Source organism: Manis javanica, chromosome 3 (genome assembly GCF_040802235.1).
Source record: "Manis javanica isolate MJ-LG chromosome 3, MJ_LKY, whole genome shotgun sequence".
Taxonomy (NCBI): domain Eukaryota; kingdom Metazoa; phylum Chordata; class Mammalia; order Pholidota; family Manidae; genus Manis; species Manis javanica.
This window is the reverse complement of record NC_133158.1, coordinates 13,277,835-13,297,325: the sequence shown is the minus strand read 5'-3', so window position 1 is coordinate 13,297,325 and position 19,491 is coordinate 13,277,835. Positions and strand designations below refer to the sequence as shown.

General features: G+C 40.1%; 1 protein-coding gene across 24 annotated transcripts in view; it reads left to right on the top strand.

Moving 5' to 3' along the window:
- MAGI1 (membrane associated guanylate kinase, WW and PDZ domain containing 1) overlaps positions 1-19,491 on the top strand; it is a 589,008-nt gene that overhangs the window by 465,365 nt on the left and 104,152 nt on the right. For all 24 annotated transcript variants that reach the window (XM_073230855.1, XM_073230854.1, XM_073230852.1 and 21 more), the window contains one exon: positions 12,841-13,047. In XM_073230855.1, coding sequence (XP_073086956.1) covers positions 12,841-13,047 — 207 coding nt within the window. The remainder of the gene's footprint in view (positions 1-12,840; positions 13,048-19,491) is intronic.

Below are 19,491 nucleotides of genomic sequence, written 5' to 3'. Positions count from 1 at the left end.
CCCAATATTAGAACCAGTGTTATTAGTTTCTGATTACTCTTTAGAAATTTCTTTATGTAAATACAAACACACACATGTGTGTGTATATTTATGTGTGTGTGTTGTGTTTGTGTTCTTATTCCTATTTTGCACAAAAGGTAGTACAATGTACATGATGTTTGGCATATTGGTCTTTTATTTAGCAGTATGTCTGATAGGTCTTTGTAGTTCTATAGTAGAGTACTTCTTGTTTTTTAAGGGGTTATATAATATCTTTGCAGGAGTGTTACATAATGTTCCTTTTGGATAAATATATTTAATATTATAAAACACTACTGCATTAAATAACATGGACATAAATCATTTCACACAGGTGAAAAGATGTCTACAAGATGGGATCCCACAAATGGGATTTTAAAGTAATAGCCAAATGCAAGGGGAAAAAAACAATTATTGTAGCTTGATTGCTGTTTTGAGTGTTGTTATTCATGACAGAAGGGCATAATGTGATACTATTAACTAGATCAAATTATTAACTTGGTCAAGTTATTATGTTACATGTATCTCTTTATAAATTCACAATTTGAATTTATTAGATGAGCATAGGGGTATTTTCAAGATTAGACTTAAAGACAAAGGATAAATTCAAAGTAGACTATTATTTTATTAGGGCCATTATAGCTTTGATATGACAGTAGTGCTTGTTCCAGGCCTTTTTGTTCTTTTTTTTAATTAAAGTATCATTGTATACAATGTTATGAAGGTTTCACATGAACAACATTGTATTTTCAACATTCACCCATATCAAGTCCTCCTCCCCTCTGCCCCCATTGCAGTCACTGTCCATCAGCAAAATAAGATGCTATATAGCCATTACTTGTCTTCTCGATGCTGTACTGCCTTCCCCGTGACCTACCTTTATTGTGATTGCTAATTATAATGCCCCTTAATCCCCTTCTCCCTTCGCACCCACCCCCACAACCCCTCCCCTTTGGTAACCACTAGTCCCTTCTTGGAGTCTGTGAGTGTGCTGCTGTTTTGTTCCTTCAGTTTTGCTTTGTTGTTATACTTCACAATGAGTGAAATCATTTGGTATTGTCTTTCTCCACCTGGATTATTTCATTCAGCATAATACCCTCTAGCTCCATCCATGTCATTGCAAATAGTAGGATTTGTTTTCTTTTTATGGCTGAATAATATTCCATTGTGTATATATACCACATCTTCTTTACCCATTCATCTACTGATGGACATGTAGGTTGTTTCCGTATCTTTGCTATTGTAAATAGTGCTGTGATAATCATATGGGCGCATATGTCTTTTTGAATCAGGTATCTTTTTTTCTTCATTTAGATTCCTAGGAGTGGAATTACTGGGTCAAAATGTTCTAGGCCTTTTCTAACAGTTAAGTAGTGATCATGAATCTTAGGTATGTTGTTTCTGGTTGGATCTTCTTTGGATGGGAAAGGGAAGGGCATTATCTTTGTACCTGCTGCTCATTCCCAAAATGTGAATATATGTTGGACAGTGTTAGGATATTAACAACTTCCTGACCATAACTCAGGAATATTTCCTTTGAGTATTTATAATGATCAATTTTCTTAGTTTCCTTGGAGTGTGCAGGTATGAACCTGGCAGTTCATGGGCTGACTGGGGATCTGAGAAGGCCCAAGGCAGGAGTGTCACCCAAGGCCTAGGAGTGAGGTGACAGAAGGGAAGGGGTTAAGTGGATGGATGTACAGGACCTTCTTCAATACGTTATCCTATAGAAGCGGCCAAAAACAGAGCATGTGTGAATCTGTTTGGTTAGCCAAAAGTGAATTGTCCTTATCTGAAATCAGTTATTATACCCATCTGGGAAGCTTGAGTCCCTAATACAAAACATATCCAATTTGCATTTTTGGAGAGATTAAGGGTAGAAGTGGTGGTGCAAAGCCAAAGAGTATTGGGGAAAGAAAAAGCATGTGGCTTAGACAATATCTTGTCTGGGAAAAAAGAAAAAGTAAACTCACTCACTGTATTGAGGTGTTTATGTTACAAGTGATATATATATAGATCGAGTCGCTTTGTGTTCCCTTTTAATTGTATTTATCACTTTGACAGAGGTTGCTATTATCACTGAATTTTTAGATAGGGATGCTGTGGCCGAGTAGCATTTAGGGGCTGTTTCAAGATTGTACAGCTGGTTCTAGAATGCTAGAGCCAGGAAGCAAACTGAGCTCAGTTTAACTTTTAGATCCCACACTACTTCCTGAAAACCTCAAGAATATCCTGGATGTAATTAAAAAGTCATAGAAATAACTCCTTAGTATTTTAACCCAAATTCCTGGTGGGTAGCAAGACGGAAATGTTTTCCAGAAAACTTCTCTCTGATCATCTTACATAAACTAGTCTGGGAATGCCACTCAGACATTATGGAGTGAAACTTTTCTTATGCCCACCATTATTCCATTCCATGTTTAGCCATCTGACTATACGGTGCTTTTCAGCCTTGACCTTTTAGTGCAATTTCCCTACCATATGAGACAGCTTATAAAATTTTGGAGCCAACTGGAGTGTGTTATGTTGACACTTATAAGCTGAAAGTAAAATGAAGTTTTCGTTAAATGCCAGATGCTGTCACAGGAATAGGACTGGGTAGATCTTTAGAGAACTTCCTCTGTCATCCCCTCCCCATACTGGTCCCTCAGTGACAGCTGCTGTGTATCGGACACTAACAAGCATGCAGGCCGAGCTGTGGCCCTGCCTGAGTTTGAATCCCAGCCACTCTGCTATTGAGCTGTGTGCCCTCCGGCAAGTTGCTTAATGCTCCATGTCTCCATTTCCCTTCGGTAAAATAAGCATAATGATAGTGCTTCCTCATAGGTAGGCCTCAATAAGACAATAATTAGAAAGGGCTGAGCCCAGCGCCTGACACATGTAAGCTCTCAATCAGCATTAGTTCTTATATTTACAAACCCGGCTGGTCCAAAATTGCCACTTTACTGGGTTCTCTCCCCCTTCCGCTAGTCAGTAAGCCAGCACATGGGCCAGTGCAGCTTTATTTTCTCCCCAAGTACTCACCGTCTTCTTTCCCTTGGCCTGTCCTGGTTCCAGACAGGAAAAGTCTGCCACAGCAGCATAAGACAGTCTTTAAAGCAAGAGACTTGAAACATTTTTGAGTAAAAATAATAAATGGACATGATGCAATACTTCCTATAGTAAAGAACTTAAAAATATTTCAGTCCAAATAGCTTTCCCTCCTCCCTGTGGGTAAGCAGTGTTACAGGATGTAGTGCAAAGATTCAGAAACCCTAGACATAAATGGCATATGCATATGCATTCTTACTAATTTTACCTTCTTTTCTTTCGTACTTGGCATACCTTGGAGATCTTTCCACATTATTCCTGAGTTCCACCTCATTCTTTCCAAGTGCTACATACCCCCAGTGTGTACTGTCTTACTGTCTGCAATCTTGCAGATGGGCATTTAAGATGTACCCTGGACCCTCTTCTTAGTGCCACTGCAGTGAGCAATCCCTGTATAAAATCTCATCACACTGTTTTGACTTTATCAGGTTTTCGGCAATGCAGTTTTAAAGCAAGCCCTTCTGTGTATATGTAATTCATCTCAGCAAGTATTTATCAAGTGTTCTTCTTGGATCCGACAGTGTCCCAAGGGCATGTGGTATGGCATACAGAGCAGAAAACCAAAGCAGCTCTGTCTCCAGAGATGCCTAAGCTTTTTCAGTATTTATTCCTTCCAGAACTTCTCAGGTGTATATTATGTGCTGGCTGCTCTTCAAAGTACATTACATGCACTAACTCACTTGATTGGCCCAACAATTGCATGAGATGGGTATAGTTCATCCCCATTTTACAGAAGAGGGGTGTGAGGTCCAGAGATGCCTGTTATCTTCTCTGTGTTCCCACGGTGAGCCAGAGTCGGAGCTGGGATTCAAACCCAGGCTCTCGAGCTGCAGGGTCTGCACTCCATAGCCCCTCATCTTCACGAGGCCCATAGAATGTAGACAACATCCGAAGAAGAGGTGAGCGTTTGGACAAGGGAAACCCAGGGCCCTCAGGAGCATACAGCAAGGGCACTACGCCTAATAGCGCATCAGAGCAGGTCCCCTTGAGGAAGTAACATTTGAACTGAAGCTTGTCAGAGGATATTTTGAGTTCATGTGAGAGGCTCAGGGACACTGTTTCAGTTTAGAAGTCAGCACTAGCCACGAAGCCTGAATTCAGAGAGAACACGCAAGATGAACCAAGGTCAGAATATTGGTCCCAGAGAAAGAAGTGCGAGGAACCCACACCCTGCTTGCTTTAGAACCAAGGCTATCCAGTGGGATATTTCTTTAGCGTCGGAGATGTTCACTATTCTGAGCTCTGTTCATGTGTCAGCCACTAGCCCCATGTACTTGGGACCAAGAAACTGAATTTTTAATTTAATTTAAACTAATATAACTGCAAGTAGTCCCATGCATCTGGTGGCTGATGTGTTTTCGCAGTGCAGTTTTAGAATGAAAGCTTCGGCATAGAAGGGTGAGGACTTATTCAAGAAGATCTGTCCCTGTTCACCCAGCCGGATTCAGAGAGCTAAACACGTCTTTAAGAGTTAAGCTCCTTTAAAAAGCATCATTTGGAATCCTGCCAAAGAAGATGTTCACTCCGGAGGAGCCGGTGATCTTCTTTTGTGGATACATTGAGTGACATGTGATATGGCAAATGCTTAGAGTGAACCAGTGAAACCTCAAGGCCTGACAACCTTCAGAATATTTTTTCAGGTCTAACAATTGTCTGGGGTTTAGAATTGCAGGGTGGTAGGATTTTAAAGCTGGAAATGCAGTAGAGTTCATCTCTTCACAAGACAAAACTGATCCAAACCCAGAGAGGGACTAATTTAAGACTCTAAAGAAAATTGGGGACAAAACCTAGCCAAATGCCCACCGCCTAGGTCATACCAGAGGCAGGACTGGGGTACCACTGTTTTGTTTCTGCTGTCTGGAAACGGACCCCTCATAGGCACACTGTATTACTTGTTCATTCATTTATTTGTTTATTAAGGATAAAAATGCAGAGGAAACCTAGATATGATCCTCATTCTTACATTGACTGTATAGTCTAGTGCAGGAGAAACATTATTCAAATCACCACAGAAATAAATATGCAATTGTTAGTGTGTTAGGATTTGTAAAGGATACCCTAGGATGGGAGATTTGATCTCCTGTGGAATTGGGAAATGCTTCCCCTGTAGAATTAGAAATTGAAGTTGAGCTGGGGTTAGGTTGGTAGATTTAGCAAATAAAGATACAGAACACCCAGTCATGCATATTCCGTATGGAGTTAGCTTGGGCTACCCTGCTTGTTGTGGTGATAGTGATGCATGACTGTATCTTGAGATACGTGATTAAAACGCTGGACTTGGGAACATTTTGGTTATGGTAAGAAAGGGGTAGAAGATGCAGGTGATGAGAATCTTCCCAGGGTGACTCTTAGGTTCTGTCTTGCATAACTGGATAGATGGTTGTGCCTTTAGCTGAGATAGGAAACCCCGGAAAAGTCCAGGTTTGGTGCAGGTTTGGGGGACAGGGGCTCTATCATGTAACACTCCAGCCCCACCAAGTATAGTGCTGAGAGCTGCATGTACTCTCAACAGAATAGAGGCCCCTCCTAGCTAAATAAGAACCTAACTATTGTCCCTCACAAGGCTTAGAAGTTATTAGTAGAGCTCGTAATTGATCTCTTTGCAGTTTGGGCCAACTCATCATCTGTCACAAGACAGAATCAACCTGAAGGCAAGTCGAGGCAAAGAAGCTAGGAATAAACATGTTTTCCTCCTGAGCTAATTTATTTGGTATGGTGCTTAAAAATAAATCAGCTGCACTCTCTCCTTTTGCCTTGCTTTCCTTATTTTTTTTCCCCGCTGTTGATGTTTTCACTCAGCAAGACAGGTTGCGGCCTCGCCAACCCTTGGGACTTCAAGAGGAGAGAGTTTACAAGGGATGAACTATGCAGTGGGGGTGATTCCAAGCATGCCTGCTTTACAAATGCCTCTGGGTAGAAGAGACTGATTACATGCTTGGGGTGTTGCAAAGGTTTCCCTTCAGTATGGAAGTGCCGTGCCAGTGTGACATTTCAAATCAGAGTTATGGGTTGCATGTTTCTGCATGTTAATTAGGAAGGGGGATGGCAGCATTCAATACCATTATTGTTTTGCTTCCTAGAAGGTCTGCCAAAAAGCAGTGCCAAGGGTATACTTTTTGGGGACACAGAGATAGAACAGGGGTGAAGAGAGTTCTTGTTTGTCATTGAGGAAAACGAGACCGTCTGGAGTCCTGGTCTTTGGCAGGCCTTGGAAGCCGTCTGTCGTGATAAGCTGTGTTGGCAAACTCTGCCGTGGAATGTTCTCTGTTGATAACGGAAGTACCCAAAGGGAATCTGGGCTACAATTGCCTGTATAGGAAGGTGAGGATGCTGGAGGCAAGGAAGTTGTGCTTGATTCCCTGCACAGAGATGCCTGGAGTTGAGAGCCTAGCTGTTGGGGACAGACAAAGCTGTGTTTAAATGCTGATCATCAGTTAAGCATTGGGTGAATTGGAGTTTCTTCATCTGAAAATGGTGCTGGTGATGCCTTTTCTTCCATCAGATTGTTAATAAAGATTAGAGTGGGTAAATGTATGGGTGGTGACTGACGTATGGAAGGTGAGCAAAAGAGGTAACTTTTTGTTAATGTTCTTGTTTGAACGTATATTTTGATAACAGTACCTTCTTTTATATCTTAGAGCTATCATCTGTCCACAATATCAGGCTCAATGGTGAATACTTTGTAAACATTCTCTCGTTTAATCTTCATAAAAACCCTGTTAGGTGGGTATTATTCTTGTCTTTACTTTGTACTGTGGGAACTGACTGAGGCTGTGAAGAGAGCGGTCCCTTACCTTGCCCAGGTTCACAAAGCTATTAACTTACGCTGCACTCTTAGATCCTGGTTCAAAACCAAATGGCAGTGGCAAGAACAACCATTGAGTTATGGGACATTGGCTCATTGTCCTTCCGTGCCTGCAAATCATCGTTTTGCAGGTTGGAGCAAGTAGGAAAAGTGAAAAAGCAAAAAGAAAGTATGGGGAGCTTTATGAATGTGCTGAGCAAGCAAGGGGCAGAGTGAAGCGATGTGGATCTCAGGTAATTCAGATATAATTGATGGCCTCGGAAGAAACTGCTGTGAGTCACGCTATTAAAAACCAGATCCACGGTTGTAGGTCCTGAGCATTGCAAGCTGGAATTCACATGTACCGTCTCTGCATGTTCATGCGCTCCTTCTGCAGAGTGTTACTGAGTGACATGATGTGCCCAGCGCCATGCTAGGCCTGGGGGTGCAGTAGTGCACAAAAGAAAACAGGGTGGTCCTGCCTTCATGGAGTGTATAGTCTGGAGGTCAAGACAGATACTAATTAATTACACTATAAGCCCAGCAAAGGGCGCTGGGAAGGAGAGGTCCACGGCTCCCTGAGAACACGTAAGGGCAGCTTTGATCTGGTTTGTGTGGTCAGAGATACAGTCCCTGAGCGCGGGTGAGTGACGATGGACAGGATGCCAAGGGCAGAGTGTTGCAGAGGAGTGAGTATGAGAGCTGTGAGATGAGGGGCCAGAGTTTGCAGATGGGGGCTGAGAGGAAACCAGGGGTATTGGAGCAGGAAGAGCAAGAGCAAGTGACTGGAAAAGGCCTTGCAGGGCCACCAAGGGTCGGGCGTGCACGACCTGGAGGCCAAGGCAGAAATAGGCATGCTGGATGTCCATGCCCTTAGGTACTATATGTGTGCCTGTGCTTTATACATAAAGGGAGGAAGGTTTTTTACCCCACATACCTCCCAAAAAAGCAAACCTATTTTTACCCCCTTGTGGATCATCTTGAAAATATATGCTCCAGCTGGCCAGCCATTGATGGTCACTCCTATCGTGTTCTGCGGATTTTCAGAAACTTGTCCTATAGGAAGAGGGCAGACAAGTGTCCCCTACTCCTACCTCCCATGTAGAATCATGAAAAAAACATGGACCTCGGGGACAAAGGGCTAAATGCTAGTTCCCTGGACCAGCCAAGTGAGCCTGAGGAAGGCATTTCTGCAGCTCTCAGCCTTTACATTCCTCATCTACAAAAAGAGCCATGATTTTTCTCTGGCCTGTTTGCCTCTGCTGGGAAAAGTGTGGTCCATGGACCAGAGGCCTAAGCGCCACCTGCGTACTTGTTAGAAATTCAGAATCTCAGACCTTAGAATCAGAACCTCTTTTTACTGTGATTTTATCATTTGCACACAGTTTAAGACAATGGGTGGACACTGTACAGAACATTTGTGAAGATCATATATTAGTCCTGTTTTTCCATTTTATTTCTAGTGTCTAGCATAGTGCCTGGCATTAAAAAAAAAGTTTCTCTGTAAGGAAAATGAATGAATGAATACTAAATTTGTAACAAAGGGAGAGGTTGTACAGATTTGATTCATTCTGGCTTAAAACTCAGGGTTATGGTCCTTCTTAAATATTTTATCAAGCTCTAAAAATTGATTTGCAGCCCCCATTAATTTTTAAAGGCATGTCAGAAAATATTTTCTTTGGCTTGGTCACAGCCAGAGTATGTGCTTGCTAATTAGGGCCAGCAGTGGCTTCCTCTTATGTCTCCCCTGCCCTCTGTAGCCACCATCCCTGCTAATTTTGTTGTAGAACCAGTTCTGAAAATAGCAGACACGTACACACACACTTGAAAGCCAGCCCAGGACGTGGGTGTTGGCTAATGTGGAGATGGTGGGACAGTCAGTCTCGTGTCTCCTAGAAACTGTGCAGCCTGCCAAGTGATAACCCAAATTAATTGTTTAGCCACTTATAATTCTTCAAATGATTTTTATTTAATAGCATTAATTGATCCATACGTTCTTCACAGAAAGTCTCTTGTGTATATTCTCTGGAAGGTTTGGCTAGGCCTGGCCTGGTCATGACCAGGCAGTAATTATTGATGAGGTGGAGCATTTCCCCGAAAGGAGGGGATGTGAGCGCCAATGGCTGGGCTCTGGCAGGTACAGTGAGAGTGAATCAGGCGGGTAGAGGCAGTGAAACTGGTCGTAATAGTAGCAAATGGGGCATGCACAGCCCTTCTTGCCCATTGTATAGTAAAGATAATGTGGGATCACAAATAACCCCACTAGCCAGAAGTCCTGAGCCAAAGCTAGATTCATCCAGACTCAATTCACTCAAGGACCAATCTTGAATAACTGAGGATTTTAAAAGATTTCCATCCATCCTGTGTCCACCCATTATGTCTGTCCATGGCTTTGCTCTGCAACAGATTTAGGGAAACTCTTCTCGGTTGGGACCAAGTCATTTGTCTGGCAAGGGTTGGGGCAGACCAAGGATAGGGCAGAAAAGTCATCATTTCTCAGCAGAAAGCATCAGTTCATTGAGTGCATTCTAGGGGCACTGGCTTTCATCCCACACTTATCATCAACATTACCTGGAAGAGACAGAATCCAAGGATACTTAGTTTGTCATGTAGCACTTCTGAGTTCATCCAGATTTTAACTAGATACAGTCAGTTTTTAAATGTTGGTCACTAATTCATTTACATTTTAAAATACCTGAAAAAAAAAACATTATCTGCTAAGGAAAGTTGAACCTTCTGCACAATTAGAAAACCAACAGATAGAAGCTTTTTTGTAAAGGTTGTAGGCAATATGGGAAATAAATGCTAGAGAGATTTGAATAATAAATAGCACTATCTCATATTTATAATATCTGATGGTGCCTTTAAGAAAGTCACATAGTTTGATTTTCATGAACATCCTTTGAGGTTGCTAGGGCTGGGGCCACCACTCCCATTTCATGGAGAAAGTGTTAGATTGAGTGTAAGAACTTGCCCAAGGTTCACTCATTAGCAGGCTTGTTCCTTCGCATCTAAAGGAGGACTGTTCGGTTACCATGTGGCAGGCACCTCAGAACTTCCATTAATCCTTCCAACAAGGTGTAATAAGCTTCATTTTAAATATTAGAAACATACCCTACCAATATCAAATAGCATTTATCAAGTCTCATTGTCATGGCAGACTTTAAATGAAGCATCTCATTTTATCCTCAGTAACAGGGATTTTAGGTGTAAAAGCTAGGTATTCTTAGAATCCCCATTTTATAGAAGAAGACAAAGAGTTTTCCAAACAAAATGGCTAAATGACTTGCCCAGGGTCACATAGCTAGTCATTGGGAAGCTGGGATTTGAACCCCAGGCCGTCTGTTCCAGGTTCTTGACACTGTGGTGTGCGGAGGACTGCTAACGGTTACACATTAGCTTAACCCAAATGAAATTCCCGATACTCAACAGTTTGTCTTCTGCAGCAGCATTTGCATATGGTTCAGCCTAATAATATATACTTTGTCTCCAGTTAATCTTAATCTCCAGAAATAGGAAACAATTTGAATAAGTGGTTTGTTTGGGGGAGTTTTAGTTACCTAGAGAAACCTAATCACTTATTAACTTAAGAAAGACTCTGAACTTGAAAACTGAGGAAAACCTATACACATTTGCCAAATTTAGGTAGAACTTTTCTAAATATTTATTTCTGTCATAAATTGAGGATTTCTAAATGTTAATTGATTTTTTTTAAAGCCATTAGTTTCAGGAATGTTGCTTTGATTCAATGGCACTGAAAAGGAGTGATAGTGATTGCAAAATTATTATCATAAAATCAGAAACAAGGGATCCATCCTTCAGTCACATCTTTCAGTGGATAATTCTTATTTACAGACATTGGTCTTTCGATTAACTTGTAATTGAATAAAGTACCTGATTTTTTTGGTGTAATTGTGATAAAAAAGAATGAGAATTAAATTCAATAGAGCTTTGTCTCTATTTTTTTTTGTTGTTCATTTTGAAAATTGTTTTTAAAAAAGCTGTTTTATTTACCTACACCTCACTAAGAGTCTTCAGCTCATGAAAAAATCAACGCTGTAGCCTGCTTTCAACTTTAGTGAAGGCATAGAGTGTCCTTTGATGTAACCTCTAGAAATGCAAGATGCTCTTGGTTCAGACATGGGCTCCTTCTTCCTTGTGCGTGTAGTCATCCCTAAAAACACACACGGGATGCTTTTCTTCAAGCTCATTCTACTCCGTCCCAGCACCTTTAAGTTGGAAAGTTGAGAGAAGTTCTTTTGAAGAGATTAATGTATCGCCTGTGAAAGAACTGTGACAATGGAGCTGAGGCCAAGCCCCCAGAACGTGCTTCCCAGGTTTCTGTCTGTTACCCTTCAAATTCAAACACGGTACCTATTAGTCCTTTTGCACTTTTCAATTTGAATGTTCCAAGTTCCCCTGCCAACACACACTCTACTATACCACCCTCGAAGAAAGTGCACATGTATATTAAAAAATTTGGTGATTCAAGGAAATGATTTAGAGAAATAGTACTGATAAAAAAGAAATTTTGAAGATAAAGCTGAATGGAAGCAAATTCTTTATTACCTGCATGTCTCTTGCAAAGCAACGTATTCCTTTTTCCATTTGTTTTTGTGCTCATACAATCAAATGCATATTTCATGTAATTATGTACTGAGGTTAGGCAGGGGTGAGATCCTTGGGAAGAAACCGTGTGCAGGATTTGTTATTATTTATAAATTCTACTTTACAAAGCATAAGATTACAAATGTTGCTTAGGATTTATTGAAGGGTTCAGTGTAATTTGTCTTTTTGGTTTTACTCTAAAAGATGTGAGATGGTGAATGGATCAATGGCACTGATGTTTTTTTAATCATGTAGTCACTGGGTATTACTGATTATGAGCTGTCTTTTTCAAACTTTGGTCATTCGTGAATCACCTTCATGATTTTGTCCATATCTGAACATAATGTTTAATGTTTACTTGAGGTGTTCTTTCAAATAGCATATTAAATTTCCAAAAGGCAACTCATCACAACCTTTGCTATTATTTATCCAGTTAATTTCTTACAGCATATAGCTGCCTTTCAAACTTTAAGTCAAAAAAGTCAATTTTTAAACTATTTCTTTTTCACTTAAATTTTAACAGTAAACTATACTACTACCGTAACTTACTTGGTAGATTTCTTTAGAGCACATTAAAATATACACAGTTATTTCTTTAAAAAATAAAAAATAAAAATCCATCCAGGTACCACTCAGAATCGCTTAGCATGCTATAGTCAGACCTGAGCCAAACTTTTGGGAAAAAGTATCTGAAGGTGAAGATAGGCAGTTATTAAAGGAGTTGGTTCATCACTGGTGCTATCATGACACCATTACCACTGAGTTTTCTGTTACAACTTAACAAGAGTTCGTTCCCACCCTGCATGGCCCTGAGAGGCCAGCCTACCATTCAGTTAAAGAAGTGCCACATGTTATTTGCTGTCCTCCTTTTAAAACATTGCCCTAATTCCCTCTCAAGGAGTCCCCTTACTAAGGGAAGGTGACCTCAAAACTTTGTAGGCCTGTAAGGGTGCCAGCAGTAATGAATTCTTTATTTTCTGTGAGGCTCACTCTAAATTGGATTCAGCATTATGCTGGTGCACAGATGTAAAAAGGTGACTGATTGGATTTCAAATATAATGAGGATGCAGTTTTGTTCTTCAATATGGCTGCCTTTGTGTTTAGCCCTAGTAGGTCCTTTGCACCAAAACAGTGCGGTTTTCCTCCCAGCTTCTGAAATCACCATGTCTAGCTGGGTAGGAACGACATCTTTTCTAACCCATTCCAGAACTGAAATACAGTTTGTTCTGGGTTTTCCAGTTAAAATTTTCCTTTAAGTGTACTGAGAGATTTGGATGTGAGATGTTGGGAAAAACAAAGTATTCTTTCTGAAACATGCAAATGTGCTCTCCATCACCTAGGAAACTATTATGGGACACCCAAACCTCCTAGCCAGCCAGTCAGTGGGAAAGTGATCACGACGGATGCCTTGCAAAACCTTCAGTCTGGCTCCAAGCAATCGACCCCAAAGCGAACCAAGTCCTACAATGATATGCAAAATGCTGGCATAGTCCATGCGGAGAATGAGGAGGACGATGACGTTCCTGAAATGAACAGTAGCTTTACAGGTAAAAGGCAGACATGTTCCCTCTCAGTGGGCTTGGGGAAAGGGGAACGTTGGGAGGTTTTGCAAAGAGTTACGAGGTTTCTCTTCTCAGGGAATTTGGAAGGGTTGCCGAAATTCAAACTTGACCACACAATACTTGGGGAAGAGGTGTCTTTTCCCTGGTATGGATTTTTCTTGCTAATTTAACTTCACCCAAATATCTTAAGGGGACTGGAGAGAAGTGTCTGTAGGAGGGAATTAGGAATAATCAGCATTATTTTTTCTATTCAAGATGATACAAGAATATTTGTATTTTGCTCACTGATTTCCTGGTCTGGATATACTGCTCCATAATTAAGGCTGATTGCTTATTAAAAGACAAATGATAATTTGTTTAGTAGTTTCATATCTATTAATGTTGTACAGCAGAAAGCTGGCCGCATCCTTTCATCTCATACCTTTGTACGTAGAGATACATGGAAATGTGTTCAACTTACACAAATTTTACTCTATGCCCTAAGAGGAAGAAAGATGGAAAAATAATAAATACTCTGTATCTTGCATATGCATTCTATTTTGTGTAGCATATGTTACTCATTGAATTGTATATTCACATACACATCCAGGGCTGTCTACCCCCAAACTTAGGTACGCCATATTTTATGAGTGGATCTTCACGGACAAGGATTCTGTATAAGGCTGTACAGGTTGGGCATTGTACAAATCCAGAAGGCACCATTCCTAGAGGCCACAATGTATGTTCCTTGGATTAGTGCAATGATCCAAAACTGTTCAAAAATATTTTTCACCATATGGGGTTTGACCCTATATATATGAATGCAAATGTAACAACTTTATAATACATAGTTACTCCAGTCTATAAGGTGACATTAATGAATATCCTGTTCTTTCTATTTTCCTTATATTTAAATATTTTCTTTACTATTTTAGAGTTGTAGCTACGGAAGACTTATTTATTTGCAGCAGTTTAGATCTTCTCTCTCTTGGTGACCTTTTCTGACATCACCACGTTTCAGTCATTACTCAGTTAGATCCAACCCCACGTAAAGGAGAGATTTGTTAAACTCTAATTTTCTTCCTTGTGCTACCAAGTCTGGTAGAATATTTAGGAAAAAAATTATATTGGTTGATTGCTTCCACATCGGTATGGGCCTCTCTGAAGTCTTCTCATTCTTAAGCTCAGAAGCCTAACATTCTTTAAGACGACAATTTTAATTTTTGATGGCTTTACTGTCATATTAGTAGCCCAAGGCCTTTTGCATGAAGCATTGGATAAAGGAAGAGGAGATATTGTTTGTTATCCTAGCTTGGTTCTTGGTAGTTGGCTTATTCTGAACACAGTCTAATTGGTCTTGTCTGTAAAATGACTGGTTAGGATTAATTCATGTCTAAGGTCCCCCTTCCATCTCTTAGAATTTGATCCCATGAAAATTTCCATTTTCCCAATTAGGATAGATAAGGCCAGTGGCTGACCTATAGTTGCAATATCTAGAAGAAATTTACTGTCTTTTACATATGCATTTATTGAACTCAGCTAATTTTATCCACTTAGAAATATTTATCCATGTATAGCTGTCTTCTTTGATAATGAAATCAGATTATGAAAAGAGTCATATTTCTTTTTAAAAATTGCTAGCACTTTAACATCTTGATCTTTTCAACAAATAAGAGCAAATCATGATACAACCCAAAACATAGATGCAGGCACAGAAACAGAAGACCTTGGGAGTAACATGCAGTGAAACAGTTCTGCCAAGTAGCTGGCTGGTCCCCAAGAAGTCTGTGTACGTTTATTTGACCTCCACTTATTAAGTAGTTTTCTTGGTACATAGAACAAAGTTGACTATAGGTTTCTTGCTTTTCCTATTTCTAACTGCTAGAAATGTTTGTCTCTAGAAGCCATGCCTCAGAATATCTGACCCCATTAAATCCCCACTTGAAATCTTGGCATCAAAGAAAAAAATTCTGGACCCGGTTCATCATTACTAAAGTCAGTTTGATCATTCATTTCTAGACAGTTCACCTGATTGTCTTCTTCAGGTTCCTGTCTTAATACCAATAAAATCTATGGGATGCAGAGAGAGAACTGGTCTTGAGATTGTACATATGAAGACATTTCATATGTAAGGAATATACTGAACAAATGACTCCTCACCACAGGACAAGTGTGACAGCTGACAGCCTGTCATTTCCTAAGTCATAAAAATTCCTTCAAATAATTGACCCTACCCAATCTATGATATGTATATCAAACTAGGTGTGTGAAAAGCACTCTGAACCACTTTTAAGTAGCAAGCTGCGAGCCAACTGGAGCATAGAGTGACAGTAGCATAAAGGGGTCTGGGCCACTGGTGGGGCCAGCTGTGCTGCAGGTATAAACATCATGTCCAAATGTAGAAACACTATGGAGCTTTTAAAAATAATATTTACCAGGATACTTTAAATAACACAATGTTGCTACTGTCTTAGCTGACTTCTACTTGGGTCTTTTGAAGGAGACACAAAATGTCTAAATGGCAGCCCTAAGTAAGTGGGGAGTGTCAGCCAACCACAGAGCTGGGAACTTACGGCCAGAGTGTCCTGGGGATATTGCCACCCTGCCTTTCTGCAACCAGTGATGGAGGCAAGAGCCGAGCCATGAACAGGCCTCCGGGATACTCACTGTAGAACACAAACCTCTGGGACAAGTCTTCTACAGACTGTGCCCAAATTATGGACCTAAATGAGCCCTTGAGAAAGAACACTGTTTATGTGTGTTTCATGGAGGTAGAGTTGCACTTTTGTCCAAAACACAGTTATTTATACAAATAAATAAAAGTATTTATAAAAATATTTTGTTTATTATAGACAACTTGGAAAATAATGTAACAAACCACCACAACTGAAAAGTACCTGGTTCATCCATTCATCACCTCTAAGAGATGTTGAAATGGTACTTAATTGTGTTTCTAGTCTTTCTCCCCCCACAGACTTCCTGTTGTCGAACATCAGGATGGTGGTGCTTCTTTTTCACTAGTAGGTAGTGATAAAACATTGCTTTGGAATGTCAAGAGATAATGATATTACTGTAAGAGCTACTTTTTCTCCAGTGCTGTGTGGCAGGCACTTTGCTAAGCTCCTTATGCATATCCCAGGGAGATCTAATAGCTTTTCCAGTATCACAGAGCCAGTGAGTGTCAAGCTGTCATTTTAACCCAAAAAGTCTGGCTCCAAAACCTATGTGCTCATCCACTGTACTATTTGTGTTTTAGATCAAGTTTACTAGCTCTGTGTACCCTCCAAAGATTTTGAGTGTTTATATCTAGTGAGGGATGCACATACATCTAAAAGCAAGTAAAATTTAAAATAAGTGTCAGAAATGTATTTTTGATATGAACTTCTATTCTCAAAGTCACTTTCAAAATCCCCTCAGCCATGTATGTGTATGTAAATGCTTGGAAGCTTCTGATTTACTATGAATGAATATGCTATTCATATTCACTTACAGTTGACAAGTCATTTTCACTTGTATCCTGTAAACTTCCTGGAAATGTTGAGAGATTAGGAACCTAATTTTGCAGCTGAGAACACTGAGGAGCAATGCCTGCACATCCAGTCTGTGTCCCAATAATCCCTTCTGCCTTCGGGCACTAAAGGGCTCTCACCCTTTAGTGAGAGTGAGCGCAGTGCACCTTAATGTCTGGAATCTAATGAAAGATTTTTTGAAGTCAGAACATGTGTCAAAGTCAATGCAATGATTGGGATTATAAAGTTTTTAATCTGCCCGATACTACCCCAAACCACTCATTTTTGGACTTTCCCTTTTCTTTCAGAGCATGAAATCATTTAAGGTTCTGTTGAACTAGAAATAAGAAACAGAAAGCTAAACACATCAAGTCATTACATTGCAAGTTGACACACTAAATATCTACAGCTTTTTCTTCTTAATTAGCTAGACGGAAGGAATCCTTTGACAATGTATATGTGAATCAAATCACGATAGGGATTGTAAATATCTGAAAATTTTATTTCCCAATTATACCTCAGTAAAGCTGAAAAACCATTTTTAAACAAAAATATCTATAGCTTTTTGAATGTTGGTCATATACATCAATAAATTCTTGTTTGAAATATGATGTGGAAACTGTGTCAAATAAAAACAAGTGTTTGGATAATTTAAAATAAGACCTACTTGCTGGAAGGGTTTTATTTTTTTCTACGAAATTGAAGTTACTTAGATATTTTGCTAGTGAACTAATATTCCCACTATGTAGTCAAGGTTTTGGACCACTGGCATGACTTTTTTTTAACATGAATTGTATATACTCATGTTAAGCTTAACTTGTTTCTCTTTTCATATTTAGTGTCCTACCTATTTAGGTACCACTACCCTTTTACCATTACATACAGTTTCTATTACAATCAATTAGTTAACACTTTTGAATAAAATTACTGCATGTCTACTCTTGTCCTGGCACTTCTCTGGATCTTAAATATCATATTAAAAGATGATAACTGATTTTGGACATGTGAATTTCCAGGAGCAGGTTCCAGTCATGACCATTCATAGAGCATGCCCTGAGTGCCAGGCACTTTTGCAAGCACTTTGCCGCATTGAATCATTCAGCACTCATGACATGCATTATTTCCGTTTCACAGATCAAGAAACAGATGCTTAGAAAGATAGAGCCTCTTCCAAAGTCACACAGCTTAGAAACAGGAAAGGCTATTGTCTGGTCTGTGATCTGATGTCAACTGTATTCTTCTTCTGCCTTTTTGGTAACAAATTGGCAGCCTGAGGGCCAGATCTGACCTGCAGACAGAAATGAATAGTAATAACTTTGATGAAGTAGGTGATGGTACCAGCTAACAAATAGTGTTTACTGCATGCTAGTACTGAGTGATGTACATGAACGGATTCATTTAATCCTCCCAGAGCCTATGGGGGTAGATAGTATTACCTTCCCTATTTTATAGATGAGGAAACTAAGTCACATGGGGTTAAGTGTGTCGCCCCAGTTACTACAGGGTAAAGCTAGGATTCAGGCTCAGGCAGTCCAGCTCTAGAATCTATGCTTGTAATCAGTAGTTGACTTTTTGTGTGTGTCTGTGTCAGACTGCCTTATCTTTAAAGGAATTATGATTGAAAATTTGGGAGTGTTTGCATAAAAATACAGATTTATACCCCCTCTTGAAATATTAGAGATCTGGAAGCACTGAGTCCACTTTATCCCAGCACACTACTTGTCTGGCTGAATTCCTGCTACCTTCAGATAGGATGCACCCTTTCCAGGGCTCCACCAGACACATATCATCCGTCCTTCTGGCTCAGCAACAGTGGATACAGGAGTTGCACCTTGAGGCTATACCACACTGGCAGCAAGGCAAAACCCCTCTTAGAAAGTGAAAGTTCTAGTGATTTTTTTTTTTCAGGCTCTTTATATCCCAAACTGTGATTTTTATACCTGAGTCTCCATTACCTTTAAATAAAGGCACTTTAAAAGTGCACATTTTGGAATCTTACTCCAAATCTATTTTTTACAGTAGGGAGAGAGAATCTGCATTTTAAAAATCTTTCCAGGTGATTCTTAGATACTGTAAAGTGTACCTTCCACAGATGTATTAAAAATGATGAATACCTGTTGGCTCCTAGGAAATTAAAGGCAAGTCTTTGAACTCTTGCCACATTTTTAGATTTATTTTGTCATTGACTAGCAATTTCAAAACATTTCTTCTGCGTTGGTCTAATTTCAAACTCTTTTTCCTTCAAACTTATAGTTGTTTTTATTAATTTGCACTCATGGATGCAAATTGTAAAACCAATGCAAATAGGTTGAATCAGTAAAGGGAATTTACAGGATCAAGCAATTGAAGAGGTTGGGTGTCCATGAAATCAGAGGCTCCATCAGGGGTACAGTGACTTGCTTTATCTTTTATCTCTGCTTCCTCTTTGTGGGTTTAATTCTCAGGCAGGTCTTGCCAAGCTGGCCCCCAGCACTATAGCATGAGCATCAGTCAGCTTATTAAAACTTGAGCACCAAGAGGCTGCCTCTTGCTTGATAATTTTGGCAAATACTTCCATGTCTGACATTGGTTTGGTCCATGGCCTAATCCAGTCACAGAGACAAGAGTAAAAGGAGGAAAGGAGCGTGATTTGGGCCCCACCACACGAGCAAGGAGTAACGACCTAAAGTCAGTCCCCACCTGGACCACATGGACCACTTGACAGAGAGGTTGATTTCCAAAGGGAAAGCTGAGTGGTGGTACCAGAAAAAGAGAGGATATTTTCAGGCCAGGGAAAGCACACAGGCAGCCACCTCTGTGGTGGCCTATTTTGGTGGAGGTGGTTGCTTAATAGGCTTGACATGTCCTCCACCCATCCCTTCCTTCTCATGTGTTGTTGGGAGCAACTCATCTCAGAAAGATTTGAAGACTAAGCCTTTTATTATTCCTCAGTCTGCTTTCA